The sequence below is a fragment of the Neopsephotus bourkii genome, unplaced genomic scaffold, assembly GCF_033783945.1.
Source record: "Neopsephotus bourkii isolate Nb327-2 ecotype Australia unplaced genomic scaffold, CSIRO-AGI_Nbou_v1 NB_1388, whole genome shotgun sequence".
NCBI classification, from domain to species: Eukaryota; Metazoa; Chordata; class Aves; order Psittaciformes; family Psittacidae; genus Neopsephotus; species Neopsephotus bourkii.
In genome coordinates this window covers 5,710,908-5,733,255 of record NW_026901866.1, presented here as the reverse complement: position 1 = coordinate 5,733,255, position 22,348 = coordinate 5,710,908, and the positions used below count along the sequence as shown (strand labels likewise).

At 42.0% G+C, this 22,348-nt stretch overlaps 1 protein-coding gene across 15 annotated transcripts in view; it reads left to right on the top strand.

Moving 5' to 3' along the window:
* Positions 1 to 22,348, top strand: part of MEIS2 (Meis homeobox 2) — a 174,994-nt gene that overhangs the window by 1,823 nt on the left and 150,823 nt on the right. For 11 of the 15 annotated variants that reach the window (XR_009727598.1, XM_061367682.1, XM_061367684.1 and 8 more), the window contains 6 exons: positions 857 to 1,089; positions 2,700 to 2,841; positions 3,368 to 3,418; positions 4,186 to 4,236; positions 5,164 to 5,313; positions 15,919 to 16,033. Coding sequence is in view for 14 of the 15 variants with exons in the window: in XM_061367682.1 (XP_061223666.1) it covers positions 857 to 1,089; positions 2,700 to 2,841; positions 3,368 to 3,418; positions 4,186 to 4,236; positions 5,164 to 5,313; positions 15,919 to 16,033 (742 nt within the window). In the remaining variant the exon portion in view is untranslated. Of the gene's footprint in view, positions 1 to 127; positions 291 to 856; positions 1,090 to 2,699; positions 2,842 to 3,367; positions 3,419 to 4,185; positions 4,237 to 5,163; positions 5,314 to 15,918; positions 16,034 to 22,348 lie in introns of those variants that run through there. The other 4 variants (XM_061367683.1, XM_061367694.1, XM_061367691.1 and 1 more) reach the window with 1 other exon arrangement.

The following is a 22,348-nucleotide window of genomic DNA, read 5'->3' as shown; positions in this document are numbered from 1 at the left end:
TCCACGCTTTTTTTCTCTCTTAGCTTTTCCCCCAGCAGCGCGATTTCCCTGCTCCCTGCCTGCTCAGTAGCACGGGTTTCACAGGGGAAAGCTTGCTGAGGCTGCTGCCGCCGCTACCTCCGCTGCCTAGGAAAGGCTGAGAAATACATATGTGTGTGTGTGTATATACGAACGTATATATATGTATACACATATAGCTGCTTTCTTCTTTTTTTTCTTTTTTTCTTTTTTTTCTCTCTGTCTCTGGCTTTGACAAGGACAAGGGGAATTGCTACTAAATAATGTTTCTGGTAACTTTCAGATTATTTCCCCCTTCATCTCCCCCCTTCCCCATGCACCCTTACCTTTCCTCTCTCCTTCCCAGTGTTGATTTATTTATATAGTTGTTTTTAATTCTGCTTGTTTATTCATTTCTACTTTTTTGTTGTTGTTGTTCTTCCTTTCTAACGCAGAGTAACCCTAGTTTTTCCCCTCCGTTTCCTTCCTTTCCATTCCCGTTTCCTTGCGAGGGCTCCCCTGCCCATGGCGAAGAGGAGCGGCTCCCCCCGCACGCCCGGGAGGGCACTCACACACACACACACTTTCCCCCTTCACCTCTCCCCGCACCCCCACTCCTCCCTCAGCCTCTCCAGCCTCTGCTCCCGGTCCCAGTTGATTTCATTTTGCACATTTCTCTCTCTGTTGTGGCTGTTCTTGTTTTGTTTTGCTCTGTTTGTGTCTGTCCGGGTGCTTTACTCTCCTCTGACTTTTGTTGTTGTTGTTTGTTTGTTTTTTTATTCCTCTCTCTCTCTCTCCCTCTCCCTCTCTCTTCCCTTCTTTCTCTTTCTTTCTGCTCTTCCGGCCCGTTTTTTGACAGTACGATGAGCTGCCTCACTACGGCGGGATGGACGGAGTAGGGGTGCCGGCTTCCATGTACGGGGACCCCCACGCCCCCCGGCCGATACCCCCAGTGCACCACCTCAACCATGGCCCGCCGCTCCACGCCGGGCAGCACTACGGCGCTCACGCCCCGCACCCCAATGTCATGCCGGCCAGCATGGGCTCCGCTGTCAACGACGCCCTGAAGCGGGACAAGGATGCGATCTACGGGTAGGTGCCTCCGGGTCGCCAGGCGCCACTGCCGGGCTCCGCAGCGCCGGTGCCCGCGGAGCGGCGGGGCAGAAGCAGGGCGGGTGGTGGGGGCTCCAGCGGGGCCGCAGCGGGCAACCGAGCCCCGGAGCCGGGCGGGGGGTAGGGACGGTCCTGCGGGTAGCCCCCAGCAGTCCGCTCCGCAGGGAGACCCGCGCGGTGGCGGTGGCACTGCCACTGCCGGCAATTTCAGGAAGAGTGCGATCCCAGCCTGGCTTTTAGCTGGGGTGCAAACACCCGCGGGAAACGGGTCCTGGAAAAGCAGACCTCTAGGGGAGGGAGGCTGGACTGGGGGGAGGGTCGTTGTCTTGCTTTGTCTTTTTTTTTTTTTCCCCTCTTTTTTTCTCAACCCCCCCCCCCCCCCCCCGCCTTTTTTTTCCCTCTCTTGCTTTCTTTCCCCCCGTGTGTTTTTAGTCTTTCTCGGAAAGGCCCCAGTTAAGAGTTCAGATAGGAGAGGCAGCTCTCATTGCTCTGGGTTTTAGTTGGAGAAGTGTTGTTCTGATGTTCTCCTCCGTGCCATAATAACACCCTTCCAACACTGTAAATAAAGAGCTATTCACATCGCGGAAGGTATTAAGAATAAAAGGGGTTCGCTTCTTGCAAGCAGCATTTCCCTGAGACAGGAGAAATAAACACATCGGGGGCAATGAGCTGAGTTTTCTATTTAAGAAAGAAAGAACGCGAGGAAAAAGAAACACGTACCCGGCAGAGCTCAAGCCTGTGCCAGGCATTGCTTGGGGGCAATGACACCGATTCTCTTCAGTGCCTTTTAGAAAAAAAAAAACTAAATGAGCTTAAAGGGAGAGATAGTAACATCTATGACGGAGCACGGGGCCTTGATCAGGCACCAAAGGGGAAAAGAAACAAAATGCATGCTTACTACTTAGCAGGCAGATAATTTTTTTTCTGACTACACCAACTATGGGAAAATATTTCGCAAAGTGCTCCCTCCCTCCGCCCCCTCCCCAGCTCACTTATCTGGACAGCTGGTATTTTACTTGGGTGTGCTTCCTAAGCCAGGAAACTTCGCCACATTTTTGTTAGCAGGCCCCTTGAAAAATAAAATTACGTATTAAGTAGTTTGCAGTTTGCCTAGCCGTGCTTCTCATTTTAGGTCATAGCTGGAGGGGAGGGATGGGATCTTCCAGGTTTCGTGTTATTTTAAACTGTGGCAAAAAGTGGAAGATTCCCAGTTGAGCTGTTGCCTGCGGGAGCGGGTTTGGTGCCTGGTGCGTTAGGAGGAGAGGTCACTTTTGTCCTCAGCCGTGGGGACCGCACGGGGGATATAGCTCGGCCACGGCAGTTTCAAAAGGGGAAAAGAAAATAAAACCAAACTCAAACCTCCACCACACCTAGCATTTTTATTTCGAACTGTTGTTCTCCCCTGCCCTGCCCTGCCCGAAGCGATACCGAGAGGCTGCAGAGAGTGGCTGCGTCCGTGTGTCCGTCGTGTCTGTGTGTCCGTGCATTTTAAAAACAAACAAACAAAAAAAAAATACTTGTTGATTAGAGCTCTTCTTCCCCCCTCTCCCCCACCCCCTTCCCTCTCTTTGTGTGCCACTGCCCGGTAGGCACCCGTTGTTCCCCCTCTTAGCTCTGGTCTTTGAGAAGTGCGAGCTGGCGACCTGCACGCCCCGGGAGCCCGGCGTGGCCGGCGGGGACGTCTGCTCCTCCGACTCCTTCAACGAGGACATCGCCGTCTTCGCCAAGCAGGTCCGGCACCGCTCCCCCCGCCCAGCCCTTCCCAGCACTCTCGCACCTTTCTCAGGCCCTCGACCTGCGAGGCCGGCCACTCGCATGGTGCAGCTCCCCTGCTTTCATCCCTCCCCAGCCCCCTGCGCCCCATCTCCGGCCGCCCGGGGGGGGGGGGGTCAGAGGGAGATGCCGACCCGGCCGGCCCGGATCCTCCTCCGCCGGGAGCCCCTCCACAATGCCGGGCTGAGAGTCCCGGCCCTCGCCCTCCCGCGTTAAAGGGCAAATAGAACTGCTGCCGGGGTTTGGAGGCAGAGGGAGCGGGGGAAAGGCAGGAGATCAAGAAGAGGGGGCTCCTGTGGCAAGGGCAGGCAGAAGAGGAGCGGGCCCTGCTCACACACGGGTGACTCCGGGGAATCCAGTCAGGGCTTGGTCTTATCTGTCCCGGCTGGTTTGATCACAGGGGTTTTTCTCCCCCTTCGAGTGATTCAGTGACAGGGCTGAGGACAGAAGCTGCAATTCACTCCGCTTTTCCTTATTCTTGCAGGTCCGCGCTGAAAAACCACTTTTTTCTTCAAATCCAGAGTTGGACAATTTGGTAAGGCCTGCTCGCCTCCCTGCCCTGCCCTGCCCTGCGTTGCCCTGCCCCGCGTTGCCCTGCCCCGCTCCCCTCCCGCCCGCTGCCTGGAAGCGCCCTCCGCCGTCCGGGCACCCGAGCTGTGCAGCCGACAGGGGGATGCGGGGGGGAGGGGGTGGAAAGCTGCCGTCGAGAGTCTTCAAAGAGCTGCACTTTTAAAGTGAGCCAGGGCGAACTCCCGAGCCCCAATGCATTGCAAAGCTGTGTTTGAAAGCCACGGGAAGCTAAACTGAAGGAAGTAACTGCTTAAGAAGACAGAGATGGAGCTTTCTAACGCAATTCTTTTGCTAATGTGAATGATTTCAATATTCAAAGTGTCTAAATCCGCTTGTAAAGAAGATGCCAAACTATTCATCCTTTTCCCTCCCTTTTTCCTGCGGGCCGGGGACGGGGGGACGGGGGGGGGGGGTGGGTGGGAGAGTGTGTTTGACTTCTTGGCGGCCCCTCAGGAGTGAGGGCCGGGCGGTGAGAGGGAGCGAGGAAAAGGGGAAGAGATTTTCTACAGGATTGCTGTAATAAAGCACTAATCACCGCTCCTGGAAAAAATATGTTAAAAATCATGTACATAGGTTAAAGTTGATCAAAACTGCTCAAGAGTGACCAATGCGCTAAACTCCTGGGTGATGCCTGTGCGCCCTGACACCCCCTGTCCCCCTCAGGCTCGCAGCTCCGCACAGACCCCGTGCTCCTGTCTCTCAACTAACCCCTTGCTCAAAACTTTCTTGCAGATGATCCAAGCAATACAAGTACTAAGGTTTCACCTTCTGGAATTAGAAAAGGTAAGAGCCATGAAAGGTGGGCTGCGGGCAAGCCGTTCCCTCCCTGTCCTCCCTTTCTTTGCCCCCCCAGCCCACCCGTGACTGTTTGGGCTGACTTGTAAGCATGGCCAGGGGAGACGGGAAACGCGGTGTGACAGTGTGACCTGTGCCATCAGAGCATGTGACACCCGACAGTCATGCACAGCCTGGCTTTTTGTTGTTGTTGTTGTTTCTTTTGGTTTTTTTTTTCAGTGCGATTTTAATATTTAATATTGTTAAACCCTTTCCACCCGTCGTACCCCTTCCCTCAGTAGAATCTCTTTTCCCTACTCGGAAACAACGTGTTTTAACAAAAAGAGAGGTGAAAGCACTGCTGCCTTTCCCCAGCTCCGGCCGGCATAGGAACCCCAAGCAGGCGCTAAGTGTTTCGCAGAGGCAGGGGGCCCCTGCGCGGCGCTGGGAGGGGGCTGTGCCAGGGAACGAGAACTGCTCTTCCTCTCCTCTTCCCTCGTTCCCACAGCCTCAGCGAGTCGCTTCGCTGTCGGGTTCCCGGTCACTCAGACCTTTTTTTAGCCCCGGTTTAAAGAGATCCCATCCCGAGTGACTCGTTGTACCTGTCTGGGCTGCGTATGCTCCAGAGAAACCTCCCGTGTCCAGCTCCCAGCGCACTGATGTTATCATCATATCGGATTTTTCTCTGCACACCAGGCTGAGCCCACTATCACTCTCTCTTTAACTTGTTGCTGCGGCAAGTCTCTAGAGAATAATATATGCTGCAACAATTTCTCTATTGTTTCCTTGCCTTCAACTATTGTGCCCCTTAGAGTTACTTGAGTAGGTCAGAAGGTTGTTCTTGCTAGCAAAAAAAAAAAAAAAAAAAAAAAAAAAAAAGGTTGCAATCCAATATTTTGCCACTATTGATACTATTATTCTTGTTACTGTTTTCAGGTTCATGAATTGTGTGATAACTTCTGCCATCGGTACATTAGTTGTTTGAAAGGAAAAATGCCAATAGATCTCGTTATTGATGAAAGGGATGGCAGCTCCAAATCAGACCACGAAGAACTCTCAGGATCTTCCACAAATTTAGCCGACCATGTAAGTCCTTCTGATTTCCTTATGGCACTTTTTTAAGACTTTAACCTGCTCAAAGGACCTCTCCTCATTCTATTGTTTTGCTGCTGTTGTCTGTTAGTAGTATTGTTATTACTGCTCTAACCTCTTGTAAGCTGGGATCCCATCTTCCTTCCCTCTCTCTTTGTAAGGTTGTAGAAGTGCAAAGGGTTCCTTCTGTTTCCATCTGCAAAGCAGGTAGTTTGCAATGGTTTGTAAAGTTTCCTGGTTTGGCTTCGGGAGGTAGCAAACTGCGGTTTGGTGTGGAGGTCGGTGCTTTCTCCTCTTTGCCAACTCTGTAAGCAGTGCAGCAATGTAAGGAAAAACAGAGAAGAAAGTTAGGGAGAAAGTTTGCTGATTGCTCCCCCCCTCCCTCTTGTGGGGATGACAAGTGATGAGAATTATTGGCAATACTACATTGCATTAAAAAAGGGGGTTAGCACATTAGAGTTTCCAATGCTTGTGCTTTATAGCAACTTATTGTCAGAATACGGACTTATTGCCAAACGCCTGAAGCATCTTCATAATAAAAGACAGTAACCTTGATGAAGCAATTATTAACAATGTATTACAGAAAGCTGGAGAGAATGATGATTGAGTAACTGTAGGTTAGCGGTTGATTTTAACACTTTAGGAGTTGGTGAATTAGTGTTATGTGTGTAGGACTGCACACTGGTGTGAGTGGTATAGAAAGTGCCTTTGTTTTTCCGGGTTTCAGAGCAGCTCTTGTGATCCTTCAAGAGATGTAGATGCAAAGAGTCTTCGGGATGTGAAAGGAAAGGTTACAGCTGGTACCGCAGAAAAGGGAAGGAATAGCTTTGGTTAAAAAGAGTGGGTGTGAACTCTAGTTTATTTATAGGAATGCATCCCTGGGGGGGAAAGGGGTTTACACAGTTTTAGGTTCAGTTGAACTCATAATCTAAAAGATACAGTCTAATATTTTAGTGGTTGAAATATTAATTTAACACCCAGTGCGAAGTTAACCATGCTTTCTGCACAGGCGCCTGCCTTCATTTCCCAGTGTGTTAAGAGTAGCTGTGAGCCCAGGGAGAGAGTGAGCTTTCCAGGAGCTTTTGTTTCCTTTGGAAACATGTTGTTTGTGTGCATATTTGATAATTACATTAGTCCTGGACTGAGGCTGAATTGGGAGATAATAATAAATTCTTCTATATGCCCTGCTCCTAGCACAGCATAGTTACAGAGTCCAGGAAATATTTTTGGACCCAGGCCTTAGCTTTCATTTTCCCATTTGTACTCAGTAAACATGGCAGGACAAGGTTTTTGTGATGTTTTACATTTTAAATCTATTATTATGAGGTGGGGGGAAGTATGCAGAGGTTTCTGAAAGTTTCTCTGCTGATTAGCTATCTCACATGTAGATAATAAACTCCACGAGGCATGACACTTTCAGAAATATTTGTTTTATGGCATTTTACAACCCTACATTTTTGTGCATAAGTGTTCTGGGAGAGTACTAGAAAAGAAATTGAAATGAGTGGCAACCTGAAAGATAGGGGGTCACTGTGTATTGCTCAGAGCAACAGAAAAAAAAAAAAGTACATGTTTCTCCAGTGCAGTTTCTTTACAAGAGTGTGTTTCAAGTGGAAGTGTAGAAATGGAGCATGCTTATGTTTATATTGAAGAGATTAGATAAACTAGCCCGTTTAGGGTTCTGGCAGATGGCGAATGCTCAAGCCAGTTTGCAGTGCTCCATTATAATATTTAAATTCACACACAATGATAGGACAGGGATGGAGGGGGTTAGCATTTTGATGATTTGATAACTATTATCTTCCTTAAGAAGAATCTCCTCTTGCTTTTGTGGCCCAAAACACAAGCTCAAATAAATATGACAACCCATTTATCTTGTACCCGTTAGGGTTTACCACTTCATTGGGTATTATAATTTAAAGCTTTTTATTTCCTGGAGATTTGAGCTGTAATGTTTTTACTTTAGCCCCCTGCTATTTGTTTTGAAAGGAAGGAATAATTTGTGCAACCAGAACACCAACTGGGAAATGAAGAGTTGTATCACATAGTTACATTTTATTCATGCGTTTTGGGAAATTTGTCTCCTTATTGGATTTTTCTATATATGCATATATATATATATTAGCTTATTTTCCCAACAAAACTTTTAAGACTCCTCTATAGCTTAGTCAAACTACCATGTGTGTACACGTTTATATTTGTACTGCACAAAGGTTCCAGCAGGAAGCAATCCACTTTTATTCATAAGGAAGAAAAAGCTTTAAAAATTTGCTAATATAAACACACAAGACTATCAAAAAATGAGCTATCATTTGTGAACATCTACCTGAAAATGCAGTAGTTCAAGCATGCAAATTTATCCAATCTGACTCTCTAGGTTTATTTTTTCATTTGCTTTGATATGCATATTTAATATACAGCCTCAGGCTAGATCTCATTTGGTGAAAGTTGGTGCAGGGGTGATGATGAGCCACTTCAGAAGGACAGAGATAGCATGTTGTTTCCTCTGTTTTATGTATTGGCTCACTATTCTGATCCTGGGGTCTTCCCCTCATGATTTTATTTGCACATGAAATAACTAGGAGCATTTCAACTGATTGGCTATGAATAATGATAGCCAAAAAGAAATGTAGGTTAATTTGTTGTGTGCCAAGGTTTCTCTTGTGGAGGTGACAGTTTGTGACAGCTGTTTGACACCCCAAAAATCCATAAACCTCTATTCTTACTAAGTGGTATAAAGCTATACCGTGTGCGTTTAATGTGGATGCGAGGGGTGGGAGCAGTGACAGTGTGAATGCTGAACTAGGAACTAAGGCAGCTCTCGGTTTTATTCTTTTTCTAGAGCTGAGAACAGGCATAAGGGAAAGTAAGAGCAAGAATTGTAGGATTAGCCAATATTTGCCATAAGACTTTAAATGGAGTACTCAATTAGGGCATGCTTCCCTTTACAAAACCTACTGCTTTACTATGTATATAACTTAATTGGAAACCAAAACCAAAATCAACAAAGGAATGAACTCTTCAGAGCCATACCTTTGTTGGAAAAAGGAGACAGCTGTAAGTGGTTGCACTATACGTGTTTGGTGATAAATCTGTTTATCGAATTTTATTTTAGTGCGCTATTAACTGTTATGTAATACAGTAAGTGTAAAGGGTCCAGGGACTTGGTAGATCAAATAGTGCAGCGTTGGCCACAAGAAGCTGAAACTTTTGTTATTACTCTGCTGTGTTTAGTAAATATAACAGCCCATAATTAGCGTTTGAATTTTTAACACCCTCATATTTTTTTATTGCTCTGAGGTATTAGCTGTAGATGGGAAGAAGGTAATTACAGCTATGGCCTGGATGAACCAGACCAGTTAGGGAAAAAAAAAGAAAAAGAAAAGCGGAAAGAAAACTTTCCAGCTGCAGTTCAAGCTGAATTTCCCAGCACAGACAATTTATTATTGTTCAATATAAATATTCCAAGCCCTATCCTGCATTCTCTGTTCAGCCTAAGATATCTGTTGAGATTGCCAACATATCTTTTTTTTTGTTTGTTTCCTTTTGAGGTATTCAAATCTGAAAAACATAATGCTTGTAAAATCTGGAGATTCAAAATTTTTTTCTAGCATAGGTTAACATTTTGTACTTTAATTACATTTCTTTTGTACCTGACTTAACCTGGTACCACACAATTCTTCCTTTAGCTCAAACTTACTTTGAAGCCTACTAATTCTCCCATAGAAGTTTATGGCTCTCCTTCTACTGCCTTTTCTGGGAACAGGGCCTCACTCTTTTTTATATTTATTTATATGTTCTACATATTTGCAGTTCAGAGGTAATAATATACAGATCATAATTTATAAAATATAATTAAAAATGAATAGAAATATGCATACATCTCTTTTTGTTTGTAAAAAAAGACTGTTGACAGATTAGAAATCCGATGCCTTAGCTGTAGAAGAGAAATATTAGTCTGAATGTTAAACCTTTCAGCCCTCAAATGACGAGATCCTTTTATTTTGTACTTTTGGACATCTAGACATTTTAAGTTTCGTTAGTATTTCTTCTCAAAGAATGGTCTATGCAAATTCCTGACATCCTGCAGATGAAGAAAAAAAAACGGGGGGGGGGGGGGTGTTAGTATTTCTAGTGCTATAACTAAACCTTTAGGTAAGATTTCACTGAATAATGAGGAAGTAAGTGGGGGCCTGATGCTGCAGTCACCAGGTATACCACACTTTGATGGACAGGTGGGAGTACACAAGAAATGCAATGTGTCCTTTCTGTTTGTGGTGTGTCAGACGGCAAACTAAGTAGCAAACTGCAACAATAATAAGTCAAACTTTTTTCTTTAATTGCCAAATTTTTCAGTATGTGTCTGAAGACATAGGATGTTCCTGTAAAGCCCTAAGCTTTTCTGAAGGGGCAAGGAGCATCATGAACTTTCCAAGACTGTAGAGAATGTTGTGTATTCCTCTTTTAGGTGGGCCAAGGTATTCTATAGTCAAAGTTCATCTACAGATCAAATTTGAGTGTTTTAATTTTAAATTGGGTTCTCTCAAACTCAAGTGATAATGTGTTCCACTACCTATTTGACACTGGTATTCCTCTTTGTTTTGAGTTGTCAGTCTAGATGAATTGGAGCCACACAGAATGACATAGAAGGACAATTGCAAAAACAACAAACCCCCGATTTTTCAAGTTTCAGTTCCTTGCTGGCAGGTGGATTACATGTCTGATTTCAGTCTTAATTGGAAAATACAAAGCACACAGCTTTTCAGAATGTGGCCACATACTAGGAATGTCAAAAATTCCTCCTGACATTTTTTCAAATGCAAAATTGAGGGATAAGAATTAAAACTTGTGCATATATGTGCATACATACATGAATACCTGACAGATCACAATGCCTTGGGTTTTGTTTAAACTGTGTAATTCTGATATAAAAAAGTTATCATACTAAATACCTGTAAGAAAATAAATCTTGGTAGTATCAGGAGTAGTCTTTTTTAGAAAACACATGTAACATGGCTCATTATCTTTCTGAAAGTTTCTTTACATAGTAAGTTTATTATTGCTGCACTCCACAACAGTCTCTAAGATACCATCCTGAACTATGTGCATACAAAACATAGACACAGATGCATGCATGTGCTTGTATGTGTATAGGTTTCTATATACAGCATAGTATATCACCTTTTGATATATGGACATACCTAGATACAGACTTTTGTGGTATCAGTCATGTCAGTCATTCCAGTGTGTTTACATGTGTTACTTGTAAGAGCAAAGTGAGCACGACTTGGCTGGGGGAGAAATGCCATCTGTGTCAGTACCTTGGTTCAGTTTTGTGTTTGAAAAATTAATTTACCAGAGAAACCTCTAGACATTTGAGTTCAACCACCTTCCCAAAGAATGAGCTCTATCATCATTGTAGTTTCTTTTATGAAAGTAAGTTGTGTTTTATTTGTTCCTGCAAGATCAATGTTTTTGTCCATTTCATATGATCAAATGTGAGGGCCTGATCCTGTCACAGCTGTATACTTCAAACTTCAGTTAATGCTTGTGATCCAAATCCAGCTTCACTTACTTACATGGGTATCAGCTGGCCTGATTGATTTTACTCCCCAGTTATAAATAAGAAGCAAATTCCTTCTGGTTAATTGAGTCTTTAATATCACTATAAAGAGCAGTGTGAGATCAGAATCAGCCCTAGCTGGAGTATGTACACTCACAAAAAACTAGCCAGACTTTGCCCAGTGGAAATTCTGGGCATAGAAAGTAAAAATTGCAATTTAACAGAAGGTTATCCTATATCAAATTTTTCTGTTACAACATCTCTGTTCTATAAATCCTGTGTCAGATAAAAACTCTCATAGTTTCCACCAGATTCACCACATCAATAAAAACATGATGCGTCAGCTTTACTTTATATACCAGGCGACTCTTATCCTTTCTGTTGCCCTTTTCTAGACTTAGCAAAATTCTGTGGTGGTGCTAAATCAATTTTTTTTTATTTATTTATTTTATTTGTTTTTAAATTCCAAGGGAAAAAGCATTGACAAAATTGTGTTTTCTAGAGAAGGCTGTGTGTGTAAATGAGAAACAGTGGATAGCAGCGGAGTGATCTCCTGTGGCCCTGCTAGTACAAGCTTTCCCCATATTGTCTCCTGCTTTTATATTAATTACAACTTGCATTATCAGCTGTGAGTCTGTAGCCCAGCAAATAGAAAATACTGCCCCTAGAGACCTAGCTTCTTGTATCTATTTTCCATCTCCTTCTATTGTGCTCTACTCAGTATTCACTGCTTTTCTCCTGGTAACACTGCTCTTTAACACAATTAGGTAAGAGCAAGAGCAGCACCGTATTTGACTCCCAATTATTAAAACTACTGGGAATAGATACATGTGTGCTGTTTACCTTCTGTGGTACCTGACATTAGTTTAGGTCATACGTGTGTGAAAATTTGATAGTATGCACACGTACACAAAACAGGCAGTTGCATTTTGGCAGACATCATCCACACTTGTCAATGTGTTTCTGCAAAGTATATTACAAAACTTGCAAGAAGATGAGAAGCCCTGCTAACATTTTGGGTTTCTGTTCGTTTTGTGTTTTTTGTTTGGTTTGTGGGTGTTTTTTGTTAGTGTTGGTGGGTTTGTTTTTTTTTTTTTTGGTTGGTTGCTTTTTTGGTTTGGGGTTTTTATACAGTGTGATAGCTTAATACAAATTTCATTGAAATTAATAGAAAAAATGCAGTAAATATCAGCAGATCTCTTTGGGTACCTAACCTATACTGGTATAGTATTTCCAGTGAAGTACACTTCAGATGTGTCATTTGGTTCCATTTTTTTGTGTGAAGGCATACATAAAATAGCTACTTATGATTAGGCATTTGACCAAGAAATATTCTTGAGAGATGCAAAGTTGGAAGCAGTCTGGGAGAGGAAAAAAGGAGTTCACTGACACATGCAATGATTGTAGTCCAAAGCAAAAGAATATTGCCTTTTTATGAGGCTGTAAACTCCACCCCTAGAATTGTCATTTTTTATACTAAAGTCTAGCTATTTGTCTTTCAGATTTCTTCACTGTCTCATCTTATAAGTATCCCATCTTATTATTTCTGTCCTTCAGCAAAATTCTGCCAGATTGCTTCCTCAAGAAAGCTGCGTCACAAGAAATTCCCAATCAATACAGTCTGTCTTTCTAAAATGAGATCTACAAACTGAGGTCAAGAACAACTTCAGCCTGGTAGAGGCAGCAAGTGTTTTCAACAGCAGGAGTCTTTTTCAGTGAGCCTTTCCAACTTGTTAGGTTTTTGAAACATTGAGGCCAGTCTAGCTTTTGAAATACAGTATGATAGTTTTGGATGACATTTGCCTTAAAACATAGCTGAGGTGTTACCAGTTAATTATTGTAATTTTCATATGTGTGATAAGGAGTTCCAACAGCAGTCAGCTTAAGAGAGCCTGCAGTGCATAAAATTAACATAACTCACTGTGTTCCCTGAAAAGTTTACCCAAGATGAGCATTTTACAATTATTACGTTTTCTAAAAGAAGGTTCCAGCCTGATGTTGTTGGAGGGCTAAACTCATGCTATGCTATTGTTTCTTTCTTTTTTTTCATGTATTTCTTCTAGCTTTTTATCTGATTACCATCCGGCAAACAGCTGACGCTAAGAGGCTGCAGAGGGCTGAAGAGCTCCTGTCTGCTGTTTGCCTTCAGCTTGAAGCTATTTGAGTGGCTTCCTAACTCAGAGATAAAAAGAGAAGCTCATAGGCATAGCTGTGTTTTAATCCAGGCTGTAAAGACACTTGCTCAGTTTTTGCATTTTATTTCCATCTGAACTCTTTGTCAACCTTATTTTCAACTATTTTGTTCTTTTTAGTAACATCTGGGTTGCTTGAACTCTCAAGAGTTCTTATCTCTCTTTTTGTGTTTGTTTTCACCTGACTTTATAAAATGTTCTTGTTTTGGGTTTTGTTTGTTTTGTTTTGTTTTTTAAATGAAACAGTGGGGGATTGCAGTATTAATAGTGATTTCTGAGATCTAATTAATACCACAATCTCAGTGAATATAAAATACTAATTTTTGGTTTGTGTTTTGGATTTGTTTTTTTTTTCCCCTTTGTGGTTCCGTGTGAGAAAAAGTAGATCAGTCCTCTAGGTTTTGGAAGGGGGTGGGAGTTTTGTGCCGTAAGTGCTGTTGTGCTGTATGTTGAGCTGACAGGTTAGGCAAATTTTCAATCCTGGACTGTCTTCTGGTTTTACTCATATGTCCTTCCCATGGAATCACGTACATGGGTGCATGTGTATGTCTGTGTAAGGTGAAGGGGATTTGGATTCTTCTTACTTTTTTGTCACCTAGGGCTTTGTTGGGAACCTTTTGAAGTTGTGTGCTCTTCCCTTTGTCTCTGCTGCACTCTGGGTCAGGACCATTAGATTTATGTTACTGGGTATTGTAGCAAGCCATTATTTGGCAGTTGTATTTTGCATTGCTATAGAGCATGTGGTACTAATCAGTGGTAGGAGATTACTTTGAGATGTTTCAATATATATTTTGGGACCTGATTCCAATCACACTTACACTGAATTTTACAATGGGCAAATCGGTTGATTTTGTTGAACTTATTCCTCCTACACGCCAGGGTAAATGAGGTCAGAATCAGTGGTGCTCAAAGAACTTACTCAAGCCTGTTGCTTGCTGCTTCCAGGATTTCCACGTGCTTTAATAGTCCGGTGTTATTTCACAATGCAGATTTAAGACATGCTGAAACCTCAGAAGCCATTTTGTTTTGGTTTTGGGTTTGTCATTTGTTTTGGGGTTGTGTTTGTTTGTTTGTTTGTTTTTTGAAGGGGGGGGGTTGTTTGCTTTGTGTTGAATTATTGTAATGCACTTGATTTAACTTGCCACATACAGGTGACAAGTAATGCAGGTCCAGCCCCTAGTCTGATCTGTTTCATGTGTTCTTGCTCTCTTTTTCTGCCAAAGGAAATTCCATCTCTTGCCTGCCTTCATGTGGTGCTGATAAAGCTCTTCCTGTACAGTAGAATTCCTGTTTTCCTTTAAGCAACAGCAGGGTATTGGGAATGATCAGGAAAGGGGAGGAGGACAGGAGGAGAATACACTCAACAAAGTAGCGCTAAACTGTAACATTCAGTTTTCCTCACTTAGCCATTTAAATAGCAGCTCCTCACCCTGGGAAAGCCAATACCTAATAAATTAGAAAGCATGCATGAATTATGTGTCTAAAGTACAGTAGTTGAGGTCTTACTTAGCCAAGTTTTGCAAACTTCATACGTCTGTCTTTTGCTTTCACTTTTGTCATGTTTTATGCATAGTAATGTAGAAAGAATTACATAAAAATCACTAGACATGTTACTTTATATAATCACCTGGTGGTTATTCTTGACAATACTTGTAAGTGAACTGTTCGAGTGATACACCTAGAAAGTCTTTTGAAATGTGTCATATCCAGGTGCTAGTGGGGGGTGAGGAAGTATCTTCCCTGGTATGTAGCGTCTTTCAGAGAAAGCTTACTTTTTTCCTCACAACTTTGCATTTGTTTGAAATTTTACAGCATTCAAATGGATGAGAGAGAGTGTAGGGTGTGAGGACATGCTCCTCTCCCGTACACATTCTCCTCTACTTCTTGAAACAGTTTTTCTTCCCTTCCTCTCCCCTCCCATCTCTAGTCAGTATGCAAAAACAAAGTGAGGAGAGGTAGTTTGCATACCAACTATCCTGATCTTAATGTGAACACCTAGTATCATAAATGCGCAGGTTGATGGTCATCCCCTACCCTCCCCCCCTTCTTGCCCTCCCCCTACTCCCAGAGGGACAGAGAGGAGAATCGAAAAGAATGCAACTCCCACGGGTTGAGATAAGAACAGTTTAGTAACTAAGGTATAACACAAATCACTACTGCTACCACCAATATTAATAATGACAAAGGAAATAACAAGGGAAGAGAATAAAACACTTCACCACCCACCAACCGACAATGCGCCTCCCCCAGCTCAACCAAGCACTGACCGATACTTCATCCAACCCCACACCCCTGACGCTTCCGGGTAACTCTCAGTTACATCCTGGGCATGACGTGCTGTAGTATGGAATACTTCTTTGGTCTGTTTGGGTCAGGTGTCTTGTCTCTGCTTCCTCCTGGCCTCCCCTCCTGCCCAGCAGAGCATGAGGCTCAGAAAGTCCTTGGTCAGACTAAAACATTGGTGCTATCAGCTCTGTTCCCAGGCAGAAAATCAAAACAAAGCACTGCACCAGCTACTAAGAAGGAGAAAAAATGACTGCTACTGCTGAACCCAGGACATGCAGAACTATTTAAACAATTAAATCCAGACCAGTATTCAGAAAATTTAAGAAAGAAAAATATCTGTCATTTATTTCACCAACTAGACTTTTGTACCTCATCTGCTTGTCTTTGCTGAGAAATTATTACATTGTGCAAGCAGTATCGGTGTTTGACACATTTCACAAATGCTAATGTGTATGCTTTTCCCCCCTCTTCCCCTTTTCTCCTGGTTTTCTTTCTATTCTTCATTTGCTTCATTGGAATGGGAACTGTGGAAAAAACTCCTTGACACTCTGACACCAGAATCCTTCATCTTGGAGAGACCATGATGATGCAACCTCAACGCACTCGGCAGGCACACCGGGGCCCTCCAGCGGGGGCCATGCTTCCCAGAGTGGAGACAACAGCAGCGAGCAAGGTAAAAGGTCAAACTTTTTTCCCTCCGCAAAGTAGGCATGACTAAAATAACTCCAGCTTTTTTTATTATATCAGTACATCTGCCTTAGAGTAAACATGGAGTGGCAGACTTGCAGTATAATCAGCTGTAACTTAGGGAGACGGTATTTCCTTTTCCTAACCTACTTAGCTGCATTTTACTATTATTTCAGAGTGAAATATCTAATCTTCAAACAAGCTTTGTAATAACAATTGATTAGTTCTGCCAATTCCTTTACAAATTTGGTTATCTACAGTTTATTTTTGTGTAGTGTAAGTAAATATAATGACAGACATACTTTCCAGCTGTGATGCAGTTGTTTGAGCTGGGTTATAGATGGAGAATTCAACCTGTAGTGTTCACTGGGGATGTGACTCCTATATGAGATTTTGAAGCTGCTCAATTATCTAAAGTAGAAGCAAAGCCTGAACTGGACAGAAAAATGTTTATTGCAATGCTTGCTTGTACAAACTTGCTTCTGCTTCTGAAAATCTGGATTCAGAATGGTAGAGAGGTACCTGAACTGTAAAACCTCTGCTGCATCTATACAGTGAAGCGTTCTTAAGGGTTTGGGAGGTTTGATTATTATTTCAGAGTTTTTTGTTTTATTTCCTTCTGAATTGCACCTTGTGTGTGGTCATTTGCATCCATGCTGAGTGAGTGTCAGTCTGTCCTTCTGATATGATAGTGTGTTACACTTGCTTGTTAGAAGTATAAGTGACTCCAGAAGGTATAAGAATCAAGCCTCAAGTGCTAAAAGTTGGGAAAGATGGTCTAGTGTCGCTCTTGGATCAAATTGGAATTTATTTTTGTAAGATCAAAATTTAAGGTGAGATCTGTTCTTGGTTTGTTTTTTTTTGTTTTTTTTTGTAAACATGTAAGTCTTAGCTAGCAAGACATTACCTTTACAAGGTCTTATGATATGCTTCCTCCACCTCCTGCTTCTGCAACATTTTGCCACTCTGTTTCCCCCACTTGGGGGTTACGGGTGCCAAATAGATCCAGCTGAGAGGTTTGCTATCCAGCTGGCTGTATGGGATTCCAAAACGGAGAGAGAAGCAGCCTTCGGGGTGAGAGCTGTGCTGACTAGCCTTGCACTGCAGGCCGCTTCCCACCACAGTATTTGCCACGCTTAGGCAGCAGAGCAGATATGTGATTTCATGTCTCTCACGTGGCCCACTGTTTGGCACAGAACTCCATACCCTCGTCTGTCTCACGATCTGGTGTCATACCCATTGCAATTCTAGGAACTTGCAAAGTTTGTTTCTGGGAGAGTGGTTTGGGTTTGTCTCCTATTTGTATGAATTGTTTATGCATTTGTTAATCTTATTGCTGATAGAATGCAACCATGGCACAAGGTGTGATCTAGCTCCAACATGAATCACATGGAATTTTTTTCTGTGTGATTGGATTAGAGTTGTACCAGGCCCAGTGTGAACCATTACAGCTTCATCAGCTAATAAAGGGGGAGAGCTTGACAGCTAAGCAGCGAATAGGTATTATGTCTGTTAGCTGGCCATACATTGTATATTGTGGCTAAGATGCTTCATGTAGCAGATGATAATTTGCATACTCAAAACCGATTCCTTTTAGTTGTCTTCCACAGTGCCTTCATTCCATCCTTAGGGAAGAAATTTCTCACACCTGTATCTCCACTCTGCACCAGCAACACTTTAGAAATTAGAAGAGTTTCTTCATTGAGCCATGCTTGCTCTAAAGAAATACCTTGTATTGACATCCAGAGATCTTGCACTTCGCTAGTCTCTGATTTCCTGTAATGTAACTCGAGGTGCTCGAGAAGTATTGCTAAGCATGAGAAAAAGTAGCTGATGACACCTACGCCAACTTCCCATTAGAGACTGAGGTTTCCGGTAATATGTACAATTTGAACCTGTTACACTCATTTCTGCAGGAGAACAACTGCTGAAGAGCCAGAAATCAGTCACTAGTGCTGTGCAGTCTAGCAGGTTAAAACATCACTAGTATGCTTCCTTTTGTGCTCAGTTGGGCCTTTTAAAGGAAAGCAGTCGTCCAGTGGCAGATCAGCATTCCACTCAGCTGCTGGCAGCTGAAAGATGTATGATCCTACAGCAGCGGCAAAATTCCCACTGCAGACAGCTTTGGATTGCTCTCCCCCCTCAGCCTTGGGAAAGACTAAAGAGAGGGAGGCCTGTATTGAGTTTTCCTTGTTTCCTTGAAGGGGAGCAGGATTTACTTCATAACTTGTGAACTGGCAGTGAGTCAGTCCCAGGAAATACCAAGATAGGTGGATGCCCTCTTGAGCTATTCCGGTGCAGTTACTTTTTGGGGTTAAGTTGGTTTCCCAAATTAAGGTTTCATTCAAGACCTTCCACAAGTGCTGCTTCCCATATAACACTTGCCCCAAAGGATTTCTTGGGAATGGGAGCTCATTAGAGAATATTGATTTACATTAGCAACTTACGGTCTCCTTCACTGATGCCTGGTGGCAGCAGAGATTGAGTCAAGCTACAGTCAGTCTCTTCTGGCTCTTGAGAACACTCTTTCCAGGGGTCTCTGCTTTCCTTAAGTCTATGATGTATGGCTCGTGATTTTATTTTTTTTTGGGGGGAGGTGTGGTGGTAGAAAGCAGTTGGGTGAGTGATAACATAATTTTTGTGGGCTTTCTCTGTGTGAGGTCTATCTATTTATTACACAGGAGAATCCATCCATAATTCTTAAAGGTATAGGCATTTTGTCTGTTTATGGAGGAGAGTTTCTTCACAAGAGTGAGTTACTGCCCTTTGGCATCAAAAGGGTTAATCTAGTTGGTGTCTGATATTATTAGAAACATGCTGGCATTTAAAGAGTTAAAAAAGGAGCCTTCAGGCAGTAAATGTTGAAAGATTATCCTAATTTTATTAGTGGTGAGTGTCTATGTTGTTCTTAACATGTCACCTCACTTGTTCAACAAAGAACTAAGCTATACAACTTATTGATCATCTAGCAAACCAAAGTACTAGAGACCTGTAATCTACCAGGCATTTATTGACTTTATTCCAGTTTAGTTCCACAAATGCAGATCAATGCTGTGCAATACCATTCTAAAGATTAGTAATTGTGTAGTGGGCCTGATCAACTTTCCCCCTGCCATGGAAAGAGTTGGATATATCCAGTAATAAAAATAAAACACTCTAAACATCTTACAAAGGAGAAAAAGAAGCTGATTTAATGGTCTAATGAGGCCATCTTCCAGAGACTTGTTTTGTGTAGGGCTTGCTTTGACCTTTCGCTTTGCTCAGGAGCCCAACGCTTCATTTTTCACATTCTTGCAATTACGTTAACGCTTCAAGCATTTCTGACTTCAAGTCAGCTAGCAACACCAGGCATAACTCAACACTGTGAGTTTTTCTCCTCTCTGTAGATTCATTAACAGGTCACTGGGGTCCCAACTGAAATTTAAAACTGGCTGGTTCTGTTGGGTTAGCTGAGTTATAGCAAGGGAGATGGCAGGAAAGGGGCTAAGAGAAGGGGAGGGGAGAGAGAAGACCCTGGGGTTTTTGCCAGGGAGTACATGTGTAAAAACCCTAAGTGGAAGATTAAAAGGTGTGTGTAGCTTTATCATCCACCCTTTTCTTTAGAGCAGGGAAAAACAGAAAGTCTTCTGGGGTATTGTGTTTTCCTTATTCTTTGTGAAACGAAGTGAAAACAGCCACTGCCTTTACGTGCAAGGCTAAATGACATCTAGAATTCTTCATCAGTTTGTACCCTAGTGATGGATATGATGCTCCCAGACTTTAATTCCTATTTAATCTCTTTATGGGATATTTCAAATAATGAGTATGTCAGATTATGCATGAAAAGTGGGAAATAAATCTTTTTAAGATTTAAAAACATGTGGTCTACAGGAAAGCACTAGGGAATAGTTTCAGTTTCATATTTTATGATACTGGGATTGTATACCTGATTTGTCATATTCTTAGTTCAGTCACTCAAAGGGCCTGATTCAGCCAAGACAGACAAAAGCTGTGCTCCTTCAGGACCTTTCAGGAAGTTCAGCATCTCTTTAGGATTAGGCCTGGGGTGATAAACTTGACCATAAGTAAGAAGCCAGAAACAAGAAACTTCTTCTAAGTTATGCAGCAGTAAAAATACAAATGGGCATTGCATCCACTTTGCTTTACCCATGCGAGTAGTTCATTGGTGTATGGGTTTTTTGATTTGGTGTGGGGTGTTTTTTTTGTGTGTGTGTTTTTTTTAATGGAACTACTTGTGCTGAATGAAGATCTGCCCCTTTATATGTAATATAGTCTATTCTCTAGAGCAATATTTTAAAGTAGTTTTGAAACACTTTTCTGACAGCTTGATGTTTGTCCCACAGATCTGGTCACAATAGTTTTCTGTAGCAAAGACTTATCATCCAGTCTGGGGCAAAGTCCACTAAGATATTAGCTGCAATTATGTGTTCATCCCAGGTTATGTCTCTGGGTTAGTGCATGTTGGAAAAATTAGGTAGTATACTTCTCCATTATATACCATCTTGTAATAATTATAGTATAGAAATCAAATCCCTTTACAAAACTAGCTGATAATGCCCAAAGGCCTTTCCTAGTATAGAAACTCTACTGAAACTCTGTAAAGCTTTGAACCAAACTCCAACAGATAGGAAAACGAGAAGGGTAAGTTGTTAACAAAATAACACACTCCGAAAGTGTCCAAAAACTTAGTATCCAAAAGCTAATGCTACAACTTCTTTTTCCTAGTTCTCTATGTATAAGTAAGCCTGCTGAAGCTAGTACACGTATTTATCATAAGGATTCAGAATATATTTTTATTCCTTTGTATTTTTACTTACAAAGCTATAGGGTATGGTTTTATTGGAAAAGACCCACTTTTTGTAAGAAAGGAAATTCCTAATAGAAGTGCTCAAATATCCAGACTGTGAAAAATCAAACTTGCTAATAAATAATGCTTCACTGGAGAGGCATTATTTCAGAAGGCGCAGCTCTCATAAAGGTGAACTGTGTAAAGTATGAAAAACTCTTAAAGAACAATGACTTTTTTCAGCTGAGGAAGATGCAGGAAGAGAGTAGCCCTTATTAATTCATCTTTTCCTTTCAAGTTTGAGGGGCCCGTCCTTGTGTTGATATGTATGAGTAATTCCCATTAATGGTGATGGGAGTTATGCATGTGCACTGACAGAAGAATAGACCCCTTAGTGTTCAAAGCACATGAAATTTACATTTTTTCCATTGCTGTAATTGAGATGTTGACAAATTGGAGAATATTGATTAGCCTTTGTTTTAAGTATTTCTTGCCAAGTTTGCTTTATTTTTTCATGGTTTGAACAATGGTGTGGGTTCAGCAGCAATGAATAATAAGGGTAGAGTAAAGATAACTTTGTATTTCAATATTTTGATGTGCCAATATGAAATAAATTCTTAGGCAAATGGAATATGTTGTTTTAATCATTAGCTATGCATGAAAGAAAAATTGATGTTGACATCTTAGCTGTAAAATCGTTGTAATGGGGCCTTCCTTACAATTCATTTTTGTAAAATTCATTTTGTACATTTTGCAGCAATTGAACAATCCCTGCACTGCGAATAGGCAGAATTCCCAGAAATACTGAGACAGTTGGCCCAGTAACTGCTGAGCTCACACTGCACACCACATGCACATTAACCATAATGATGCCAGAACCAGATTAGCTAAATATAGTCACATTTTAGTATCCTCACATCCTGTCTTTTCTTCCTATTACGTGAACAAATACATTTTTTTGCATTTTTTATTTGACTGTTGGGGTTCCTGAACATTTATGTCCCTATTCTCTATTCCATAAATAGTATTGAAATTTCCTAGTGAATCTTTGCTTCACTATACAGTTTTGCTAATAATCTGGCTGGTGGCAACTGCAGATTCCTCGCATTTTGTTAAACTAAAGCTTAGAATGGGGAAGGTGGTGGTTTAACATATACTTGTATTTGAGATTCTTACCTCACTCTTAGCTTTTAATCTATTTAAGGTTTTTATATTTAGGTATAAATAAAAATTTATATATGCATTAGAAATCATTTAGTTCCATATTTGTGATATGTTGTGTTGGGGTTTCAACTTCAGCACAGGAAAACTCTGTCAGTGGAATGTTTTCATAGTGGCAGTAATCTCTTTAAAATAACCCTAAATACAATATGACAGATGCCATCTGGAATAATCTTTTGCTAGTTGCTTTCAACTTTTATTTTTTCCTACAGCTAAGTTTATCCACAACTGGTCACTTACTGTTATGGTAAACATAGCAAACTCTTTCCTCCTTTTGGTAGGTGAATGATCAGA